The 22,956-nt window shown below is 43.4% G+C and overlaps 2 protein-coding genes and 1 long non-coding RNA gene across 3 annotated transcripts; 2 read left to right on the top strand and 1 right to left on the bottom strand.

The window, feature by feature from the left end:
* The first annotated feature begins 1,366 nt into the window (after nucleotides 1-1,366).
* LOC143989885 (uncharacterized) lies at nucleotides 1,367-7,214 on the top strand. The gene is made up of 3 exons (XM_077490166.1): nucleotides 1,367-1,454; nucleotides 6,163-6,291; nucleotides 6,781-7,214. The coding sequence occupies exons 2-3, from the start codon at nucleotides 6,196-6,198 to the stop codon at nucleotides 7,129-7,131; spliced, it is 447 nt and encodes a 148-aa protein (XP_077346292.1). The 5' UTR covers nucleotides 1,367-1,454; nucleotides 6,163-6,195; the 3' UTR covers nucleotides 7,132-7,214.
* A 3,883-nt stretch (nucleotides 7,215-11,097) lies between these two features.
* On the top strand, nucleotides 11,098-14,842 carry LOC143989751 (uncharacterized). Its single transcript, XM_077490023.1, has one exon. It carries the CDS (start codon nucleotides 11,307-11,309, stop codon nucleotides 12,498-12,500), a length of 1,194 nt encoding a protein of 397 aa, XP_077346149.1. The 5' UTR covers nucleotides 11,098-11,306; the 3' UTR covers nucleotides 12,501-14,842.
* A 1,688-nt stretch (nucleotides 14,843-16,530) lies between these two features.
* LOC143989948 (uncharacterized) lies at nucleotides 16,531-22,955 on the bottom strand. The gene is made up of 2 exons (XR_013277109.1): nucleotides 22,198-22,955; nucleotides 16,531-17,509 (listed from the first exon to the last, which is right to left on the bottom strand). It is a non-coding gene; the product is annotated as an uncharacterized LOC143989948 (long non-coding RNA).
* Between the last annotated feature and the right edge of the window lies 1 nt (nucleotide 22,956).

The raw sequence follows: 22,956 nt of genomic DNA, 5'->3' as shown, positions 1-22,956 counted from the left end.
TTTACTCAAACACTCTATCGGCTGCTAGGCCTAGTGAGAGGAGGTCTATCCAGTAGCTGTGAGAATCCAGTTGTGAACGGTAATTCTCTGGATTTCTATAGTGAGAGACTTCCTATTTTTTGCAGTTCCAAGAGTACCTGAACTTCCGACCCAACCCTCTATCTTCATTGAGAGACTGTTCTGTCTACTTGTTGTCAAATAAATATCCTAAAAGTGGATCCAGTGTCAGTTTCTGCAGGTCTTTGGTCCACCTACCTCGGGAAACCCCTAGATTTACACGAGGTCAAGAAGGTAACGGTAAGCCCAATTAAACCAGCCGCTCCTTCGGGGGTCAGTGCTACACATACATTTACCAGATTTTATGAGGATATTGCCTTCGGGCGCAGTGTACTACAGGTTGTTCTGTCTCCCCCCCTTCAGTTGCCATTGCTATGGGACATCCCACATAGTAAGTACAATGGCTCTGTGTCCCCTGATGTAAGAAAAGAAAACAGGATTTTTAAAATGGCTTACCTGTAAAATCCTTTTCTTTGATGTACATCAGGGGACACAGAGGTCCCTCCCTTCTTGGTATAAACTTGTATTGCTTGGCTACAAAACTGAGGTACTCCCAGTAGTGGGAGGGGTCATATAGGGAGTGCACTTTTTAATTTGGGGCATGCCAGTGTCCATCACCTATCAGTGGCCCTATAACCCACATAGGTAAGTACTATGGCTCTGTGTCCCCTGATGTACATCAAAGAAAAGGATTTTACAGGTAAGCTGTTTTAAAAATCCTGTGTTTATTCCAATTGTTTTGTCACTATATATATATATATATATATATATATATATATATATATATATATCAAAATAATAATGATTTATTTCCCTTTTTTTACATAGTGACACTTGTAGTGTTGACATTGACCCTGTACTACTCTGGGGAGGTGATCAGGATTTTTTTTTTATGATTACTGTTATAAGCAACTATTTTTATGAATGACACAGGGTGTACTACTGTGATAGCAGTGATTGGTCACAGCTATCATATGGTACAAATGTGATAGGCCCTGCATGTACCATGTGATCACTATGACCAATCACAGAGATATTTACAATAGTACACAATGAATAGCTATGAATAAAAGCCATTCTTTGTGTACAACTGTTATGTGATCGCTGTGATTTTTTCTTACTTTTTTGTCTTATATTTGAACTTCTCTGATAGCTCTGTAAGATATTTGACAGGAGTAGTTACTATGAGAGATTTCTTGGAGCTGCACTTCTTCTGATCTCCACAAGGTGGTGATATCACTCATATGTAGACAGAAAGTTTCTATGGAATGCAGACAGGAAGTGATGTCAGTCACAGACAGGAAGTGATGTCAGTCACAGACAGGAAGTAATCTGGAAGACAAGACGTTCCATGTGGCAGGGAAGAGAAGACATTACTGGAAGTAACAGCAGAGGAGGTAATAAGATCTTATTTTCTATTTACACACACCGGACTCACCTCCGCCGATCACTTCCAGCAGCGCCCAGTGAGGCTCTTTGTTCTCGTTGACCCCAAACATGGCACATTGCAGCCACTGAGATTCCCAAGTGATGACAAAGGCTGAGATGAGGTGAATGAATGGGGGGAGGGGGTCTGAACTGGAGTGCCAGTCAGAGGAGGTTATGGGAAGGGGTGGCAGAGAGTTGAGATGAGGAGGATGGATGGGACAGATGAAGGGGCAATAATATGGCAGCCCTGACGGGAGATGGGGGGCAGAGGGCTGGGCAGAAACTCCAGAGAGCAGCTGGCAGAGGTAGGAGAGGAGTTGGAGATGTGCAGAGAGCTGATCCTGCCCCTCCCCTCACACATCTCAATGGCCCCACACACACCAAGGTCATATTTTTGTATAAGACAAAAAGGGCGCTGCAGCTGGCATCAGGGACAGGTCCCTCAGAGCCTTCACAGGGCGCAGAGTCCACCCAGTATGGAGAACTTGGAGCTTGTGTCTGGGGGAGGAGGAGTGGGGGGAGGAGTTGGCTAATGTTTTGGGGGGCGCTGTGTTGGGAGCAGATCAGACACAGCAAGGGGGCACTGCAAAGGCTGAATGTGCTGCACACTGCAACTGTAATAGTTCTACCACTGGTTCTGAGTAAACTAGAGAAGCTGAGGGGTCTCTGAGGCAGTAGTGGGACTAAAGGACTCTGGGAGCCTCTAAAGAGTTGACTTCATCTGAAGGGCTCTGGGACCCCTGAGGAGGAAGTGCAGATGAAGGACTTTGGGGGCCTCCTAGGAAGTAATAGGACTGAACAACTCTGAGAGGTTAGTGGGGCTGAAGGGCTGTGGGGGCTCTGAAGGGGGTAGTCAGGCTGTAAGGCTCTGAGGTAAGAGGGGGCTTCAGGGCTCATAGGGGCTCTTGGTCTCTGATGGTCCTCCCACCCCACCTGCACTTACTTTTCTGACCTCATTAAAGAGCTCCTGCCAGAAAATGAAGGAATATAACAAAAAGGGGATGGAAGGGAACCAAAAAATGTTGGTACATAAGGTACCCACCGGTATTGTACCGCACACTTGTATTAAGAGGGAACATAAAGGAAAATGTGCTCTGTGTCAGAGAGACGACTCAGTGCAAAGTGTCACATGAAGAAATCCTGGGAAATAATACCCGACTAATAGGGATAAATAAATTGATTAGCGAATGATTTGATAAATTATTAATTTATTGAAAAAGGATCAATTGTTAAAATGACAGTAATTGAACACTTTATATTAAGAAAAAGACAAAAGCTCTGGGGACAAAGACACACATAAGACAGCGACAAGACACCACCAACAAAATTCATCAAATAGCGCTATAAATGTAATAGACAGTAAAAGAACATCACCACCAAGCCTAATACATTATAAATTGTATACAGAGACAATGGCCGTTGCAGAATTGAGGTTAATAATGTAAGCAATGTGACATTACATATAACAGTCTGTGGTAGAAATTGTAGAGTAAAAGGATAAAATGAGTCCAGGGGATTGGAGAAAAGGGGGAGATGAAAACGGGGAGCCGTCTGCAGATATACAAAGTCCAAGAAGCTGTAGATGATGATAACAAGCTGTGTATCCTTTAGACTGAACGTAATCCAAATCAGCAGCTGATTGATCAATAAGGCTGTAGTGATTAATCGGAGCGATTCCACTGAACCAAAATCAATGATCAGAGGTCGGAGCCGGACAATAGTAAAGTTCTAAGTGGAAATAAGACAATAGTTCAGTCACACAGGACTTGATGATGAAAAGAGACCGTTATATGCGATGTCATATTCCTTCCATTATTATCCTCCATTCTGTAACCGCCGTTGTCTCCGTATACAATTTATAATTTATTAATCATTTATCAAATCATTGGCTGATCGATTTATTTATACCTATTAGTCGGGAATTATTTCCCAGGATTTCCTCATGTGACACTTTGCACTGAGTCGTCTCTCTGACATTTCTCTTCAGTAAGTGAAGGAAGCTTCACCTCACCATATCACTGGTCAAGAAGAATGTTCCACAACACAAAACAGACCAAGAGAACAAACCCCTCCCCCTGTTGTCCTCCTCCCACCCACACTGAATTGCTATTGGAGAGTACAGAACAGACTCCTCCCCCACAGTTCTGTACTCCACCAGCAGCATCCTCCTGCTATCCAATCCCATCCCTTCTCTTACCGCAGAGAGTGACATCACTCCGATCAGTCAGCAGGCTGCCGGAGATTGGAGCCTTGCAGCCGGAGTTCTGGCAATTATCCTGATTAGCCGACAACTCCGACCAAAAGTCAGCAAGTTCCCCTTCCTGGACATCATGATGACCCGACATTGTCCTCACAGCACTGCCTCAGAGCAAACAAGTCAAAGGAAGGATCGTATTTATCATTCCTTGTCTGCAGATCTAAAACTGATCAAAACCAGTTCAGAAACCAAACAAACCCAACAGGGAGAAGAGAATTTCTGATCTGGCAGAACAAGAGGGTCTCAGGAGGCCAAAAAGAATTAAAAATCAGACGCTAAACAGTCCAAACTAAATGTGTCCCCATGGGGGGGGGGGGGTAGTTCTTATATGTATAGAAACCCTCTTATTACCCCCCTCACATCCACATCTTATTATTATTATTATCTCCTCTCAATTACTAGGACCACCTTCCCACTCTATCCTCAACTCCCTAACCCACATCTTCAACCTCTCCCTCTCCTCCGGCACCTTTCCTTCCCCGCTGAAACATGCACTGGTTACCCCCATACTCAAAAAAACCCTCACTAGACCCCACCTGTTTGAATAACTTAAGACCCATCTCCCTGCTCCCATTTGCCTCCAAGCTCATCGAACGCCTTGTTCATGACCGAATGAGTCGTTACCTCATGGACAACAACCTTCTTGACCCCCTACAGTCTGGCTTCCGCCCACAACATTCTACTGAAACTGCCCTACTAAAACTCACCAATGACCTACTAACACCAATGGACACTACTCCATATTCATACTCTTAGACCTCTCTGCTGCCTTTGACACAGTTGACCAGCTGCTCCTCCTCAGCAAACTCCACTCCCTTGGCCTCCGCGATTCTGCTTTATCTTGGTTCTCCATCTCCTCCACTCCTCTTCCTCTTTCTGTTTGGGTACCCCAAGGTTCCGTCCTTGGGCCCCTCCTATTCTCACTCTATACCTCTTCCCTGGGCCAGTTGATAACCTCCCATGACTTCCAATACCACCTCTATGCCGACGACACCCAGATCTATCTCTCCACTCCTCAACTCACCCCCTCCATCTCCTCACAGATCTCCAACTTACTGAAAGTGGTGTTTTTTTTTTTTTTTTTTTACTCTCCTCTAAATGGCTGTTGCTAGGGGTCCCTCATAGTCTGCCTTCTTCAGTGCCTGGGCTAGTGACATCACTTCCCCTCGGCACAGGAAGGACTCAGCTCTGCCCCCTCCCTCCTGTCAGTCATTTGGGACATGTGACAGGTCCCAGGTGACTGTGCAGTGAATCACGGTGTGCGGCGGGGGGACGAGCGGGGCTTCGTTCCCCCGCATTGCTGGACCCTGGAACAGGTAAGTGTCCGATTATTAAAAGTCAGCAGCTGCAGTATTTGTAGCTGCTGACTTTAAATTTTTTCTTTAAGGGGAACTCCTCTTGAATGACATATCGGTATGAATGTCACACAACTTTCTCAAACTCAATCTTTCTAAAACTGAGCTTCTTATATTTCCTCCTTCCCGGTCCCAGCCCCCCCGTGACTTCACCATTAATATCACCAACACAACCATTGGTCCCTCCACACATGGCAGGGTCCTGGGTGTAATCCTTGACTCTGACCTCTCCTTCTCCCCACATCCAATCACTGGCTAAATCCTGCCGCCTTCACCTCCGCAACATCTCCAGAATTCCACCTTCCTGACTAATGACACCACAAAGCAACTTCTTCACTCCGCGATTATTTCCCACCTTGAATACTGCAACTATCTCCTTAATGGCCAACCCTTACACAGGCTCCTCCCCCCTTCAGTCTATTATGAGTGCTGCTGCTAGACTAATACACCTCACTAATCTATCCGTGACTGCTGCCCTTCTCTGCCAATCCCTTCACTGGCTTCCCCTCCCCCACCGTATAAAATTCAAAATGCTAATCACAACATGCAAGGCCATCCAAAACATCCCCCCCCAGCTACATCACCAACCTCATCTGCAGATATCGCCCAAATTGTCCTCTCCGCTCCTCCCAGGTACTCCTGGTCTCTAGCTCCCTTGTTACCTCCTCTCATTCTTGTCTTCAGGACTTCTCCAGACCCTGTCCCATCCTCTGGAACTCCCTGCCACAGTCTGTCCGATCAGCCCCTACCCTGTCCACCTTTAGGAGAGCCCTGAAAATTCATTTATTCAGGGAAGCTTATCCCACACCCACCTAACTGTCCCGATCCCCCCCCCCCATCAAATCATTCTCTGCAGTTATTACCTTTTGTACCATCAACCCCTCCCTTTAGAATGTAAGCTCTATGAGCCGGGCCCTCCTGTACCTTTTGTATTGAACTGTAATTGTGTTGTCCCCCCTATACATTGTAAAGCGCTGCGTAAACTGTTATAAATCGTGAATAATAATAATAATATTATTGTGTGACCAATACCATCCAAATAATTCTTACTTTAATTTCCCAAAGTTATCCGTCTACAAGGAGACCTGTATAGATCAAATGACGGCACCAATGAGGATGGAGGAGGACCGAAGTCACATGACTGAGAAGATACTAAACCTCACCCTGGAGATCATCTACCTGCTGACCGGAGAGGTGAGGAGGATTCTGGGAGGTCACATGACATCACTCTTATCTCTATTAATAAAACACAGACCTGACCGGAGAGGTGAGGAGGATTCTGGGAGGTCACATGACATCACTTATCTCTATTAATAAAACACAGACCTGACCGGAGAGGTGAGGGGGATTCTGGGAGGTCACATGACATCACTCTAATCTCTATTAATAAAACACAGACCTGACCGGAGAGGTGAGGAGGATTCTGGGAGGTCACATGACGTCACTCTTATCTCTATTAATAAAACGCAGACCTGACCGGAGAGTTGAGGAGGATTCTGGGAGGTCACATGACATCACTCTTATCTCTATTAATAAAACACAGACCTGACCGGAGAGGTGAGGAGGATTCTGGGAGGTCACATGACATCACTCTTATCTCTATTAATAAAACACAGACCTGACCGGAGAGGTGAGGAGGATTCTGGGATTCTAACATGATATTCCTATTGGTTCCCAATACAGAGATTTCCTCTTGTGAAGTCAGGTGCTCATATGACCATCACAGTGCCTCCATGTGACTCCCTAAAACCTGAGAGACACAACATGGAGAAGATTCTAGAAGTCACCAAGAAGATGATGGAGCTGCTGACAGGAGAGGTGAGGAGGATTCTGGGAATTCTGGGACATTATCCAGTAACAGACAAGGGATGTGTCTGGATGGTGACTGTATCATTGTGTGTGTCAGGTTCCTATAAGGTGTCAGGATGTCACTGTCTATTTCTCCATGGAGGAGTGGGAGTATTTAGAAGGACACAAGGATCTCTACAAGGACGTCATGATGGACAATCAGCCGCCCCTCACATCACCGGGTAAGAGGAGACTTTATTGTAAAGGAGAGAGCAGTACGGAGGCTCCACCTAGATCCCCCATCATCTGATAAACACATAGAAACAATGTATTCAGTCAGTGTGTGTGTTTTTTACAGATGGATCCAGTAATGGGAACCCACCAGAGAGATGTCCCCGTCCTCTGTATTCCCGGGATTCCACACAGGAAGGTCACACCATCCCCCACCATCATCAGGTAGATGACTGACAATTATTGGTAGTTCTGATTTATACACAGCATGATTGTTGCAATGAATGTTTTATTATATATTCAGAGTGGAAACCTTGGGGATGATAATATTGATGTTAAAGAAGAGTATAAAGAGGAGAATGAGGAGTATGGAGTGATGGAGGAGTTTTCAGAAGGACACAAGGATATGATGGAGCCACCAAATACCAGGAACCCACCAGAGAGATGTCCCCGTCCTCTGTATTCCCGGGATTCCACACAGGAAGATCACACCATCCCCCACTGTTACAAGGTTGGTGGGATGGAGGTTATCAAACACACTTATAGAGACAATGGGGCTGATTTACAAAGCATTTGCGCCATGAGTTGCGGCGTGCAGCAACCGTTTTCGTACTTACAAAGCATTTGTGCCTGTAACACAGCGCAATTCCCCATTTACTATGAGCATGCCAGCACATGGCGGCCGCGATCTGTGCACCGCTATAGACCTGGCGCACGGCATCTTCAACTCTGAATTAAAAGAAGCTGGAAGTGCGAATATTATGGGGGTGATGTGAGGAAATATAGATATGACTGTCCAAGTAACAAATATGCCCAAAATAGAACGGAAAAGTAACTTCCTCTGAACAAGCTTGCTGCGCCTGCAAATACACTTGGAACTGCGCTAGGTCAATTTATGCACTGCGCATGCACAAGCGGCATTTGCACACGTTCAAGTGCTCTGGTTCACTGCGCCAGCAAAAAATAGGTTCATTTGCATAAGTTGAACAGGCGCACCTCTCAACTTGATTTTATTTTTTTTTGCGCTGGTTCATTTCTATGTTTTTTTTTAAAGCTATTTGCACACAGGTCATGTTAGCATTAAGAAGAAAAAAAAATGTGTGGGGGTCCCCCAAAATTTCAAACCAGGCCCTTCAGGTCTGGTATGGATATTAAGGGGAACCCCGCGCCAAAAAAAATGGTGTGGGGATCCCCCTCAAAATCCATACCAGACCCTTATCCGAGCACGCAACCTGGCAGGCCGCAGGAAAAGAGGGGGGATGAGAGAGCACCCCCCTCCCTCCTCAACCGTACCAGGCCACATGCCCTCAACATTGGGAGGATGCTTTGGAGGTCTGTGACCCCTCAAAGCATCTTGTCCCCATGTTGATGAGGACAAGAGCCTTATCCCCACAACCCTGGCCGGTGGTTGTGGGGGTCTGCGGGCGGGGGACTTATCGGAATCTGGAAGCCCCCTTTAACAAGGGGACCCCCAGATCCCGGCCTCCCCCCATGTGTGAAATGGTAAGGGGGTACAAAAGTACCCCTACCATTTCACCAAAAAAGTGACAAAAGGGTTAAAAATGACAAGAGACAGTTTTTGACAATTCCTTTATTAAAGTTTTCTTTCATCTTCTTTCTTCTGGTCTTCTTTCTTAATGCTTTGGTTTCTTCCTCCATCTTCTTCCTCCGATCCTCTTCTTCTTGCCACGGTTCCGTGCATCAGAGGGGGCGGGGTCACCGAGTGGCCATTATATAAGACCTGTCAGAAGAAGAGAAGCGTCACACAGCGGGAACCTCCCATTGCATGGAGCGGCCCGAGAACGAAGAGAGACGCCGTCGAGGAAGATGCCGGATGAGAACACCGGAGCAAGAAGAGAATCGGAGGAAGAAGAAGATGGAGGAAGAAACTGAAGGAAGAAGACCAGAAGAAAGAAGATGAAAGAAGACTTTAATAAAGGAATTGTCAAAAACTGTCTCTTGTCATTTTTAACACTTTTGTCACTTTTGGTGAACCCTTACCATTTCACACAGGGGGGAGGCCGGGATCCAGGGGTCTCCTTGTTAAAGGGGGGGTCCAGATTCCAATAAGCTCCTGGCCCGCAGACCCCCACAACCACTGGCCAGGGTTGTGGGGATGAGGCCCTTGTCCTCATCAACATGGGGACAAGGTGCTTTGGGGAGGACCCCAAAGCATGCTCCCAATGTTGAGGGCATGTGGCATGGTACTGTTCAGGAGGGAGGGGTGGCACTCTCTCGCCCCCCCCCCTCTTTTCCTGCGGCCTACCAGGTTGCGTGCTCGGATAAGGGTCTTGTATGGATTTTGAGGGGAACCCCCATGACATTTTTTATTTTATTTTTTTGGGCGCGGCGGTTCCCCTTAAAATCCACACCAGACCTGAAGTGCCTGGTATGCTCTTGCAGGGGAACCCATGCGTTTTTTTTTTTTTTTTGTAAATTAAAGTCGTCTGGCCTGGGGGCAACTTAAAGTTGTGTTGTAAGTCGCCCCAAGTCACGCTGTGATTCACACTCAAGTCGTGTCCAAGTTGCCTCCCAAAGTCGCGCTGGAAGTCATGTTGCCCCTGTGTGAATGGACTGTTAATGATACGGTGCGCGCTATTATGAATTGCACCGGCATATTATGTATTGCGCTAATGCGTGCGCCGCTTCATACACTCAGTTGATCATTTATCTGGCGCACAAATGGCGGTATGAACCAGCGCAGCGCATTCATCTTAGTAAATCAGCCCCAATGTGTGGATTTTCTATGTGATGTCACAATAATAAATCTTCTATCTTACAGATGATATTCTCTCTCATTTTCTTGGTTTAGAGTGGAGATCCAATGGATATAGAATTTGAGGTGAAATCAGAAGAAGAAGAGAGGTATGTGAGGGATGATCAGCAGTCTATGGAGGAGGATGGAATAACGGGGACATTTATAGAGGAGGACACTCCTACAGAGATCAGCACAGGTGGGTCATTAACACTAAATACATTCCTCCACCCATACTGCTCACTGATTGGTCCAGAGTAGGGCGGGGACTGGGTGATATCAGCCTGTAATCCCCTGGTCACTTTCCTGAGCTGTGTTCCCCGTACTGTATTCCTGGATTTCTCTCTGATAATCTTCCTTCTCTGTGCTGCCGACACAATTTATGTATCTAGACTGGATTTATGGAGATTCTGGGGATCAGCTGGCAGCAAAATGTTCATTTTCCCCATAGATGTTACTAGATCTAGGCACCTGGGGTATGTGATTTGGGTCTTCTGCCCCATACCCGAGTATGACAAGATCTCTGACAGAACAATCCCCCCAGGATTACTTGTTCTGTTGTCTGCTGGTTGTGCCGGGTGGAGGGATATGTCTGTATAGTCTCAGACCCAAGTCACTGAGTGCAGTCTCAGGAGATGGGAGGCAGCGGTGTGGGACCTCTGCAACTTGTCTCATGTAATCATTTCATCTTCCACTGATTACTGAATACCAATATTATGAGTCCTGACCCTTACACTGTATACTTTATATTCTACATTACATACTCCTGACCCCTGCACTATATACTCTATGTTGTACATTACATCATTCTGATACTATATAGTCCTATCTGTTGTATCTTATACAATATGTTGTACATTACATAGTCCTGACTTCTGCTCTCTCCCCTCCCCCCACTGCTATATATACACATAATATGTATTCTCTTTTGTTACACCCATTTCCTACCAGCTGGACATTTTATATCAGATGACGTGATTGGAGCACAGACTTTTACATGTTGATAATAATGTGATAATGTCCTCCAACTTTGGAAACTTAAACAGAAAGTGATAATGGGGGAGGAGTCAATAACCCAATGATGGGGGTCTTCAGGATCAGTCCAGTCTTCATCTTGGTTGTTGTCCCCCCATCCTCACTCTCTGATCTCTGGTGGGGCTCAGCCCCGCTGTTATTCATGACTAAATCATGGACTAAATAAGGAAGTGCAGGACTTCTTGTGTTGGGAAGATGGCAATGAATGATAGAGGGGGAGGGGACACTCGTCCTATAATCCCCTCATCACTGTCACTCCTATAAAAGACAGTTCTCGTTGTTTCCTCACTCTCTGACTAAGGTCCATGAATAAAGAAATGAACTGGTAGGAGATCAGAGGACCCATTTACTAGTTACCTTGAGGGGGGAATTGTAAGATCCTCAGAGACAAAGCTGCCTGATGTGGGCGGAGTTCTGGTTTAGGGGAACCAATCAGCTCATGTCTAGTAATAATCTTTGTATTTCTATTTTAGTAGATGGACGGGAGATGAGGAAAACCTCAGAGGATTGTCTCACTTTGTCTCCAGACTGTAAAGTAGAAGATGAGGACATCACACAGTATAGTCCAGGAGAAAACCCGACTACCTCAAATGTCCATCCGGCACCACACAGTGTAGATGGACCATCGTATTCCTCTTATCCTGAGGAACCTCAGACTGTGAGGGACGGGGCCGTCCTTCCAACAGAGAAGAGCTTTTCCTGTACTGAGTGCGGGAAGTGTTTCCCTTTTAAAAGCTATCTTGATCTGCATAAAAGATCTCACACAGGAGAGAAGCCGTATTCCTGTCCTGAGTGCGGGAAATGTTTTTCACTGAAGTCCAGTCTTTCCAAACATCAGAGATCTCACACAGGGGAGAAGCCATATTCCTGTGCTGAGTGCAGGAAGTGTTTCTCACAGACATCCCATCTTTACACACATCAACGATCTCACACGGGGGAGAAACCATATTCCTGTTCCGAGTGTGGGAAGTGTTTCCCTTCTAAAGCCAAACTAAATGCGCATATAAGATCTCACACAGGGGAGAAGCCATTTTCCTGTCCTGAGTGCGGGAAATGTTTTTCAATCAAGGCCAATCTTTACAGACATCAGAAATCTCACACGGGGGAGAAGCATTATTCCTGTCCTGAGTGCGGGAAATGCTTTCTACTAAAGTCACAACTTTTAACACATCAGAGTTCTCATAACAGGAATAGTCCAGGAGAAAACCCAACTACCTCAAATGTCCATCCGGCACCACACAGTGTAGATGGACCATCGTATTCCTCTTATCCTGAGGAACCTCAGACTGTGAGGGACGGGGCCGTCCTTCCAACAGAGAAGAGGCTTTCCTGTACTGAGTGCGGGAAGTGTTTCCCTTGTAAATCCAAACTTAATGTGCATATAAGATCTCACACAGGAGAGAAGCCGTATTCCTGTCCTGAGTGCGGGAAATGTTTTTCAGAGAAGTCCCATCTTTCCAGACATCAGAGATCTCACACAGGGGAGAAGCCATTTTCCTGTCCTGAGTGCGGGAAATGTTTTTCAGATAAGTCCAGTCTTTACAGACATCAGAGATCTCACACGGGGGAGAAGCCGTATTCCTGTCCTGAATGAGGGAATTGTTCCACACTGAAGTCCTGTCTTCCTGTACATCAGGTATCCCACACAACCCTCGAGGTGTATTAGTGCCTTGTGTGTGGGAAATGTCTTGTATATGAATGTTGCTGGACATCACAGCTCTCATGTGGGGAAGAAGCACACCCTGATATACACCTCAGATATATTCCATGGCTGATCTTCATCATGGAAGAAACAGTTGATAAGGAGATCAGAGATCACCAAAGACATGGATGAAGTGTTGTACCGTGTTGGCCATTGTTACCATCAGCAGTAATCAGCATGAATTCATGAAGAATTGTTCTTGCCAAACCATCTACTAACCTTCTATGAGGAGGTAAGTTGCCATCCAGATAAAGGAAGGCCCGTAGACGTGGTGTATCTAGATAAAGGAAGTCCCATAGACATGGTGTATCTAGATAAAGGAAGGTCCGTAGACGTGGTGTATCTAGATAAAGGAAGGTCCGTAGACATGGTGTATCTAGATAAAGAAAGGCCCGTAGATGTGGTGTATCTAGATAAAGGAAGGCCCGTAGATGTGGTGTATCTGGGTTTTGCAACACCATTTGACACAGTTCCCCATAAACGTTTACTGTACAAAGTAAGGTTGGTTAGCATAAACCATAGGGGGAGTACATGGATTGAAAACTGGCTACAAGGGCGAGTTCAGAGGTTGGCGATAAATGGGGAGTACTCGGATTGGTCGGGGTGGATAGTGAAGTCCAGTCTTTCCACTCATCAGAGATCTCACATGGGGAGAAGCCGTATTCCTGTCCTGAGTGCGGGAAATGTTTTTCAGTGAAGTCCAATCTTTACAAACATCAGAGATCTCACACAGGGGAGAAGCCGCATTTCTGTCCTGAGTGAGGGAATTGTTCCTCACTGAAGTCCTGTCTTCCTGTACATCAGGGACCCCACACAACCCTCGAGGTGTATTAGTGCCTTGAGTGCGGGAAATGTCTTCTATATGAATGTTGCTGGACATCACAGCTCTCATGTGGGGAAGAAGCACCCCCTGATATACACCTCAGATATACTCCATGGCTGATCTTCATCATGTAAGAAACAGTTGATAAGGAGATCAGAGATCACCAAAGACATGGATGAAGTGTTGTACCGTGTCGGCCATTGATAGCAGGAGAAAAATAAAAAATTGAGTCATTACCTCTCATTGGCTGAGTACATTTTGTGGTGGAAGATTTCACAAACACTTAGAGGTCTGTTTTTTAATAAAATAGTTGAATGAATGTGAGCAACATTTACCCGGCTGTGATGAATATTGGATGTATTTTATTTCATACACTGATTTCCTTGGCTCCATCTAGTGGCCATAATATGGTATTGTGCTATTTTTATTGCGGTATTTCAGGAAAAATACCCCTTTATGGTCACTAGATGGAGCTGATGGTCATAGGAAATCACTGAGGTCAATTCTGGCTAGTAGAGCCCTTAATTGTCATTTGTTGGGCATGGTTTGATTGTAATATCTGAGATTGGACTCATGCACTTGTGAGGTAAGTAGACACTGAAGGATAAAAGTACAATGGAGCGCATTGGTAACCAGCCTCTGATGCAGACGACAGAGATGGGTGAAAGTGGTCAGGCCAGCGCGGCCCATCTCTGGACTACATGCCTTTGACCCATATATGGTTCTACACACTTTACAAGACAAGGGAGGACCTTCCCCCGGGACCCTGGAGCTGTGGACTTGATGACAAGCTGATAAGTACAGTATAAATCCATTCACCATTCTTTGGAAAGGACTATTACTTTCTGGAAAGGATCACCTCTTCACATTGCTCTTTCATTTGGGGTGTGAGAGCGAGTCCTCATAGGGACTCTGATTGGTACAGTGAGAGGGAGGCCAAGGAGGACCATGTTCTTCTGGTTTTAGTGAGCCCCACATCACTTTATTGGACCCCCATATTCATTACTATTCCACTTGTATATCTCCTCCTGACCACTGTTACCCAACAACGCCCCCTATTTCTTTACACCTACCTTCCAGATCAATACAATCATCTACTTGTCCACCTTTTTCCAATGCAGATCGGAGAACCAATCATATCATCTCATAGCTTCCACTTTGTGCTCTGACTTTATCCATCTTCCCTTTTTCAATATCAGTTCAACACTTGGGTCACTCTTCAGAGGTCGCTTAGACCCGGGGATATTATCCCAGCTGTATTACAGCATTTTTACAACTCCTGCAACTTGGGTGGAATTGCAGCTCCTGTCCAGAGATGTCCTTTTGTTTTTATAGCTGTAATGCTAATGTATGCATGATGTTTTTTATGTCTTTCTTATCTTTGACACCAATAAATCTTTTTTGCTGATCATGTTTGTATGGTGAGTGAAGTTCCATAGATATGTGCTACCGCAGGCTTGGCTGAGCTATTACAGGTTTTTATTTCAAGTTTGCCATTTAATCTTCATACTGTGAGCTCCCATCCTCTCCTTTTCCCTCTTTTTTTCATTTTGTCATTTTTACTCTTCAATCCCCATATATTAGTATTGTTTCACCTTTTCTCACATACTAATTAGGTAGACGGCACGCTGAGGGTCCGCCGTATATTTTTAGTGTATCATAAAATTTATTGAAACAAACACTAATAAACCAGCCATCGATTTAAAATGGGAAATACGGCATTTGGGCTTTTATTTTTTATTTGTATATATTTATTTATTTTTTCATTTGCATCCATTTACAAACACACCAATAAAGTGCAACATGCAAATAAATACCGGATACATTTTCCATCCCTTCACCCAACTACTAAAACACATCCCCACCCCCTCCCTTTCTTCTTCCCCTCTATTCCCATCCTTCCCTGAATATAAATCTCCTTGTTTTGCCCGGTACTCCTAGTTTACACCATTTGTGTCCCACTTATACCCTCCGCATATCTCCTGGTTTTCTTCCACCTTCCAGTCTTCCCATCTGTTTATCACTCCCTCTATTTCTTCCTCTCCACTATATCTCACATCTCCCATATTATATGGGGCTTCTACTTTTCCAATCCAATCTTTTATTGTAGGACTTTCTATTGCTTGCCAATATCTTGGAATCTGACTTTTAGCCGCATTTAATAAATGGGGTATGAAAGATTCTTTCTATTGTTTTACTGAGCCCGCTGTCCCATGAAATAAGCTCATCCATGGCTCCTCTGAGATTTCCTTTGTAGTCATTTCTTTTATTCGCTGTATTCTCTCCCTCCAATCATTTGTGGGCTGTCCCCCCATAAATGGGCCATTGTTCCCACTTTTCTACAACCCCTTCAACAGAATGGCGATTTCTCTGTTTGATACCTGCTTACTTTATCCGGGGTGGTCCATGCCAACGGCTTTCAGAAAATATATCATGTTTTGGGGTTTCATATAATCTTCAGGCCTAAAATGATTTTTTTAATTCCTTCTCGCCCGGCCTATTACAGAAAGATGGCCAGGCGGGGGTTCCATTATCCTGATGGGACATCATATGGCATCCAGAAGAATAAGCCGATCGGGTGCGCTGCAATAGTTGGTGTGGTGTGTCGCTCTGACACATGACATCTCCAATCTCGGTAAAGAGCCTATGATGTAGCCTCTTTACCATGTGATCAGCTGTGTCCAATCAAAGCTAATCACATCGTAACCATGAAGTGTCGGTTATCGGCTTTCCTTTATTCGTGCTGACAAGATGTAAGTAGAGGAGAGCCAATCAGCGGTTCTCCTGACAGGGGGATCTGCACTGATATTCAGTTTTGATTATCAATACAGGCCCATCAGTGATGACCACAAGTGCCCCACCAGTGATGCCAATCAGTGCCCATCCGGGATGCTTGTCAGTGCCGCCTCATCAGTGCTGCATATTAGTGCCTCCTCATCAGTGAAGGAGAAAACTTACTTTTTTATTTTTTAACATAAAATACAGAATTTTCTTTTTCTGATTTTTTGTCTTTTTTAATTTATAACACAAGAAATAAAAACACCAGAGGTGATCAAATACCACCAAAATAAAGCTCTATTTGTGGGAGAAAAAAAATGTAAAAATGTCATATGGGTACAGTGTTAGATGACCGCACAATTGTCATTCAAAGTGTGAGAGCGCTGACAGATGAAAATTGGCCGGGGCAGGAAAGGGGTGAAAGTGTCCATTATTGAAGGGGTTAAATATTTGGACAAAAAAAATAATTAGGGATGAGCCCAATGTTCGAACATCGGGTGTTCACCAAATAGTACAATATGTGGTGTTTGCGGCAAATTCAAAAGCTGCCGGAACACCGTTAAAGTCTATGGGGCTTATATGCAAGTTATTGTCATAAAAAGGGTTTGGGGACCCGGGTCCTGCCCCAGGGGACATGTATCAATGCAAATTTTTTCAGGAGCAGTGATTTTTTTTTAATGCTTAAAGTGAAACAATAAAAATGAAATATTCCTATAAATATTGTGCCTGGGCTTTGTCTACAGTATAACTGTTAAGTGGCGCAGTTTTCCCGTGTTTAGAAAAATACCACAGCAAAATGACATTTCTTAAAGAAAAAAAGTAATTTAAAACTGATCGCGGCTGTAATGAATTGTCAGGTCTCGGCAATAAAGATAAAACTCATTGAAAAAAAAGAGCATGTGATCCCCCAGTCCATTACCAGGCCCTTTGGGACTGGTATGAATATTAAGGGGAGCCCTAACCAATTTTTTTAAAATTGTGTTTGTGGGGCCCCCTAAAATCCATACCAGGCCCCTCAGGGCTTATATGGAAATTAAGGGGAATCTTGCACCAAATTAAAAAAAATGGCATAGGGGTCCCCCAAAATCCATACCAGACCCTTATTTGAGCACACAACCTGGCACGATGCAGGAAAAGAGGGGGGACAACAGAGCACTCCCCTCCTGAACCGTACCAAGCCACATGCTTTGTGGTGGTCTGCTGTCGGCAGGCTTATCGGAATCTGGAAGCCCCCTTTAACAAAGGGACCCACAGATCCCGGCCTCCCCCCATGTGAATTGGTAACGGGGTACAAGTACCCCTACTGAAATGGATATTTTGATGATAGGCAACTCCTATCCTCATATTGATTAGTGGTTCCAAATTAATAACTACTGCAGTAGGGAACAGACACAAAAGATACGCTCAGCATCTTTCCAAATAACCGTTCTCCTTTATTATGATGCATTTGAAGGCTTTTATACACATGATTACGTAGGTATCACATTAATATTACAATTGTACGTTTATGGTAACAAGGGGCGTTACATAGGCAGGCTTATTCTAATCAGAACTTGAAAGAATGCAAAACATGTACTGAAAACATTATTAGTGCCGTGTGCACAGTGAGGGCATCGTGCAATACATATAAAATAGAATACAATTATATACAGAACCTACAAATTTCCATTACAGTCTCCTCTCTTTTGATCAATATTTTGATCACTAACCATACCTGCTATCACCTTTAACCTGGAACCTCCACACGCTTAGGTGGAGGTAGTCCTGGCCAAAGAGGCAAAAACTCCATTGTGGAGAAAATAATAGCTGAGCAGCTTTTTTCATTACAAAACAACTTTTCACTGTGGAAAACAAATGATTGATAAGACATATTTACAGAGTACTGGCTGTACACTCCTGTGGCCAGAATGGCCTTCTAGCTTAATTGCTGGTATGCTGACTTATCAGCACATGTAAACACAGACAATTCTACATAAAATGGAAAAGGTACAAAAGACAAATATGACTTCAACATGGCTAAACTACTTTTCAAATATCTATATCCCTTACAATTAAAGTAATTGAATCAAAAAATACCCTGAGACTGTGATCGCAAGAGGGAAACAAATCAAACACAGAGATTTCTTTCATTTAGTCATATTACAGTGTCTGGTGTGGATCCAGGTGACTTTTCCTTCAAGTTTTGCAAAACTGTACATGAAATAGATGCTGTATTGAGTCTCCAAACATCTCCTTATATATAAATGTCTCTTAACAATCCACAAGTCACCTGGCTTTAATTTTAGATCCTTCCAAACTTTTAGGATCTGGAATTGGGGAGAAAACACATAAATGAGTTTGTCAAAAACCTTAAAAGATCAGCAACATTCTCTGTGAGATCCGAATGGAGGACTTCAGCTGCTGAGACAAAATATAAGCAAGTGAGTAACACACTCCCAAACCAAATCCCATAGGGAGAGAGTCCAACATCCCCTTACGGGCTTGATAAAATATAATAAAACATTCAGGCAAAAGTTTTCTAGTGTCTTACTCTACTTTGTCCGCTACATTGTAGACAGTAGGGGGTGTAAAAATAAAACCTCAAAACTTCTAGTAAGGACTCTCCTATAAAAATGATTTCTTCTGTTACTCTCTGTAGATTCTGCACTCTGTACTTAAAAACTACTTCTGATAACACTTTTTTTTACTGTAGCCTTTACAGTAGCATTTGCCACTGGACATCCAGAAAACATGTCCATACAAACAAAATACATACTCATAAGATCCTGACTTGGGCATTGGATATATCTTTTTGTTATCTCTGGAAGGGATGTTCAGCTTTTGGTAACACCTTTGGTAACAGGTAAAACAAGAAGTGGTATGTTATAAAAACAACTGTGTAGAACCCTGGCTCTATCCCACGCTCATTTACTAAGGCAGCCATAACTGCTTGTGACTGATGACACGGTCCATGTGTCAAGCTGAAGGGAAAAGAGTGTCTGGCAGACATAAATGATCACCTTTTCCAAAGTCTTGTTTCGTAAGAAGTTGCCCCCTGTGGACCACTTGTGCTTCTCGTTCTGGGGTCCTTAAAGTTGAATTATTAATCCCAGCTATACTGGGCCAGAACTAGGGTGGAATCTGTGAGTTGCACAGACCCAGCAAGTGTCCAGGGCTGTAAATGCAGCATCCTTAGAGTCGCCTGGTCTGCTTCCATGTGTGAGTTTTACTGTTAGTATGGCTACCTCAGCAAGAACCTGGAAGGCTGAAAACAGCCGATCAAATTAACTTGGCATGCTTGATTGGTTTACCCACCGAAGTAAAAACAAACTTCTGGCCCTTCAAATGGAACCAAAAGCTCTCTATCTCTTGACTATCTATATAAATATATACTCTTTTTATAGCTCACAGGCTTTTCTAAAACATGGAGCTCTGCTTCTTGAGCTGGGGAAAAAGGATCCAATGACTCTGAATACAGGGTATCCTTCTGGGTGATAAACTTCATCCTTGGTATAAAACCAGGAATAACACTACAAAAAAGTAAATACTCGGGTCTTCAGGGAGTGTGTCCTGCACTGGGCTCAAGGCAGCTGATTCCCACGTCATCAATTTAACACATGTGCTTTTTCTTTGTCTCCAGCCTCCTCCAATAGAGGCAATAAGGTGGCTGGATTCAAATGTACGCATTTTTCATTGTTAGATTTGTACATATACAAAACAAATTCACATTTTGAACCTTTCATTAGACAAACACTTAGCTATATATTTGCTGTGCAGAATGTCGGACTATTAAAAATGAAATATTCAACCAAAATAATATCTGTAACTTTGTCTAATAGCAACTTTGCATAAAGCTACAGCTCTGATACATCGGAGTGAACCCTTCATTACTGGGTCCAGCTTGCATAAATATAACAATGGCTTTTTCCTATCATGCTGTTTGTGTAAGAACTCCTGTTTCATGTTTCAAAAAGACAACTTTTTCCTGGCAATATTATAAGAAATTATAAGAATACCCTGCAGTGCTGCAGAGATGTCCATAAATCCAAAATATTCTTCTACTTATACCCACTGCACTTACATCATTTCACAATCCACACATTCTGCTTTGGATTTCAAAAATAAAAATACATAAAAACAAAAGGACCAACAATATGTATGACCGACCAGAAAGCACTCGGCCATCAAAAACTATAAACCAACTGGCTGCAGGCAGCATCTATCCTAACAGGGTGTGTGGACTTGATGTGATGGGTCTGTTATATTTAAATGTTATTATTACTCTCACATCATGGACCGCACATTAAGTTATTATCAGACTTTAAGATTTCATTTCTGTAGAAAAACTTCCTTATGTATCCCATTCATCTTGGCTTTGTTAAACATTATTGCAGCTGTATTCAAATTAACAACCTCATCTTAATCTTTTTTTCTTTCCACTTAATAAATGTAAAATTACAAAATTGTTATCTTAAACTAAACTAATTCCATTTTTACCAATTTCCCCATTAACCTGGATTTCATTTCCAACCAAAGTTTCAATATATCTATATTTATTAATAAAATTGTTAAACTCATATTAGAAATTAATACTCATATGATAATTTCAATATCACACACTAATATATATGCACAGATAAATGTCCTTAAAGGGGGACATATTACTTAATTTTACTCAATTTCTCTCTCTTTTTTTTTTTTTTTTTAATGCACTGTTTCCACTATCACAGGATATTCAATTAGTGTAAGACATGGTTAATTTGTAACCTTCAATTTACCATGTTTGGAAAACAGATTCAAAAATAATTGTGATCACATTGTTTATCATTAGATTCGTTAACCCGGCACATTTTGTTATAAATGTTTTGTCTAAAAAACTGAAATTGGCATGGTGTCCTCCCAGCTTATCACCAACTCTCATCCCAGCTACATTCTTTGAGGAGAGCACAAAGGAAGGGGTCACATCTGCGTACATGACACAAGCGATAGAACTACAGGTTCCAGCATTCACAAACATACACAAGTATCGCTCTAAAATCGCTTACATTATTCCCATTTGTACACAACATATGCATATCATTTTCTCACTTTCTTTTAACGCTTTTTTAATACTTCCTTGCTTAAACTTCTGCTTTCTTTATTTTGTTCTGATATCCTTTGCATCCAATGTATTGTAATTCTATACTTCACATACTGTACCTTCTATGATCAGACGGGCAGCTATAGTGCTCATCCCATCTTCCCTCTCTGACAACATATTAAGCATTCTGTTTTAACTCTCATTACTGTTTCTTGACTTTACTAGTTGTAGTGCCTGACCCCAAATTCAGCCCACAACTTAACATCAAAAAGTCCCTTTCTGTCTAGTGTTAATGTCACTCTTGATCCATCCTGCTCACATAAATAGCCGTTTCTCTAGCTGTATACTCTGCATGATTCTTTGTCCCTGTGGACTTTGGTGGTAACCCAGTTACCCATTGTGGATCCCTGTCCACTTTAACCATTAATCTAGGGGCTCAGTATAGGCGGAACCGCACCTTCGGTTCATATATAGCGCTCCTCTTGCGCTGGGCATTTTTGAGGGTCTCTTACCCATCATTCCCTTACTTAATTTAATGCCCATAATGACTGGCCAGTCTTCTCTACGTGTGCCTATACCCTTTTGCCTCTAAACTACTTTATCTAGCAGATGTACTACATATACCTGTGAACAGCACTATTCTTCCCTTTCTCTATAACACTCTGATGGACAGTAGACAGTGACAACATAACATATAACCACTAATCAATACAGTTCGATTAAGGGGAGTAAAATAGGTACCCTTTGTCCCGAAAATGCCTTACCGATCAAGGAAGTCTGATAACTCAAATGTAAGCAAAAGGCTTACCTCAGCCGGCTGATTATCAGAAATTCCCGGATCGTCTCAAACTCCTCGTTTCGGAAACTCAGGGTCACCTGATAACCCCTGCTGGGCTGGCTTCGCCACCTGAAATGGATATTTCACATACCCAACATTTCATAAAAAAGTGTCAAAATGGTAAAAAAGACAAGAGACAGCTTGGGACAAGTCCTTTATTTTAAAAAAACATTCCATGATGTCCATTCATCTTCTTCTATCACGCCGCCGATGAGCCGAAATCAGCGAAAAACCATTTACACCACGCAGTGATGTAAACTGGTGACCACGCCCCCATGGAATCAGAGGGGGTGGGGTCATCCGGTTATGTCAAGGGTCACCCCGCCCTCAGTTATATAAAAGCTGTCACAGAGTAGATGCGTCAGTCGGTGGGAGCCTCTCATAGAGGCGGGTCGGTTGCAGCTTTTTTTTTTGGTCCGTTGGGCGCTGTGAACTTACATCATGGGACATTTGGCCCTTTGGCCATATTAGGCCAAGGGCCTGGTATGGATTTTATGGGGACCACCACACAATTTTGGTGCCCCTTAATATTCATAACAGACCCAAAGGGCCTGGTAATGGACTGGGGGTAACCCATGCTCTTTCTTTCAATGACTTTTATCTATATTGCCGAGACCCGACAATTCATTACAGCCATGATCAGTTTTAAATGACATTTTTTTCCTTTAGAAATGTAATTTTGCTGCAGTATTGTTTTAAACATGGGAAAAATGCACCACTTTACAGGCATACTATAGACCCCCCTAGGAACGATATTTAAAGTGCAGGGGATTCTCAGCTGAAAGGCCTGGCAGATGCCGGACTTTGCCGGAAAGTAGTCTCCCATGCGTATGAGCATAGGAGTGATGAC

The sequence above is a fragment of the Lithobates pipiens genome, unplaced genomic scaffold (genome assembly GCF_037356315.1).
Source record: "Lithobates pipiens isolate NorthernLeopardFrog02 unplaced genomic scaffold, aLitPip1_a1.2 Scaffold_18, whole genome shotgun sequence".
In the NCBI taxonomy this organism is placed as follows: Eukaryota; Metazoa; Chordata; class Amphibia; order Anura; family Ranidae; genus Lithobates; species Lithobates pipiens.
The sequence above is the reverse complement of the archived record's forward strand: the minus strand, read 5'-3'. Positions and strand labels throughout refer to the sequence as shown.

Coding starts and splice junctions, on each gene's coding strand:
- LOC143989751 (XM_077490023.1), top strand. CDS start 11,307: ATGTGGGCGGAGTTCTGGTTTAGGGGAACCAATCAGCTCATGTCTAGT.
- LOC143989885 (XM_077490166.1), top strand. CDS start 6,196: ATGACGGCACCAATGAGGATGGAGGAGGACCGAAGTCACATGACTGAG. Junction 6,292..6,780: donor TCTACCTGCTGACCGGAGAG/GTGAGGAGGATT, acceptor TTCCCAATACAG/AGATTTCCTCTTGTGAAGTC.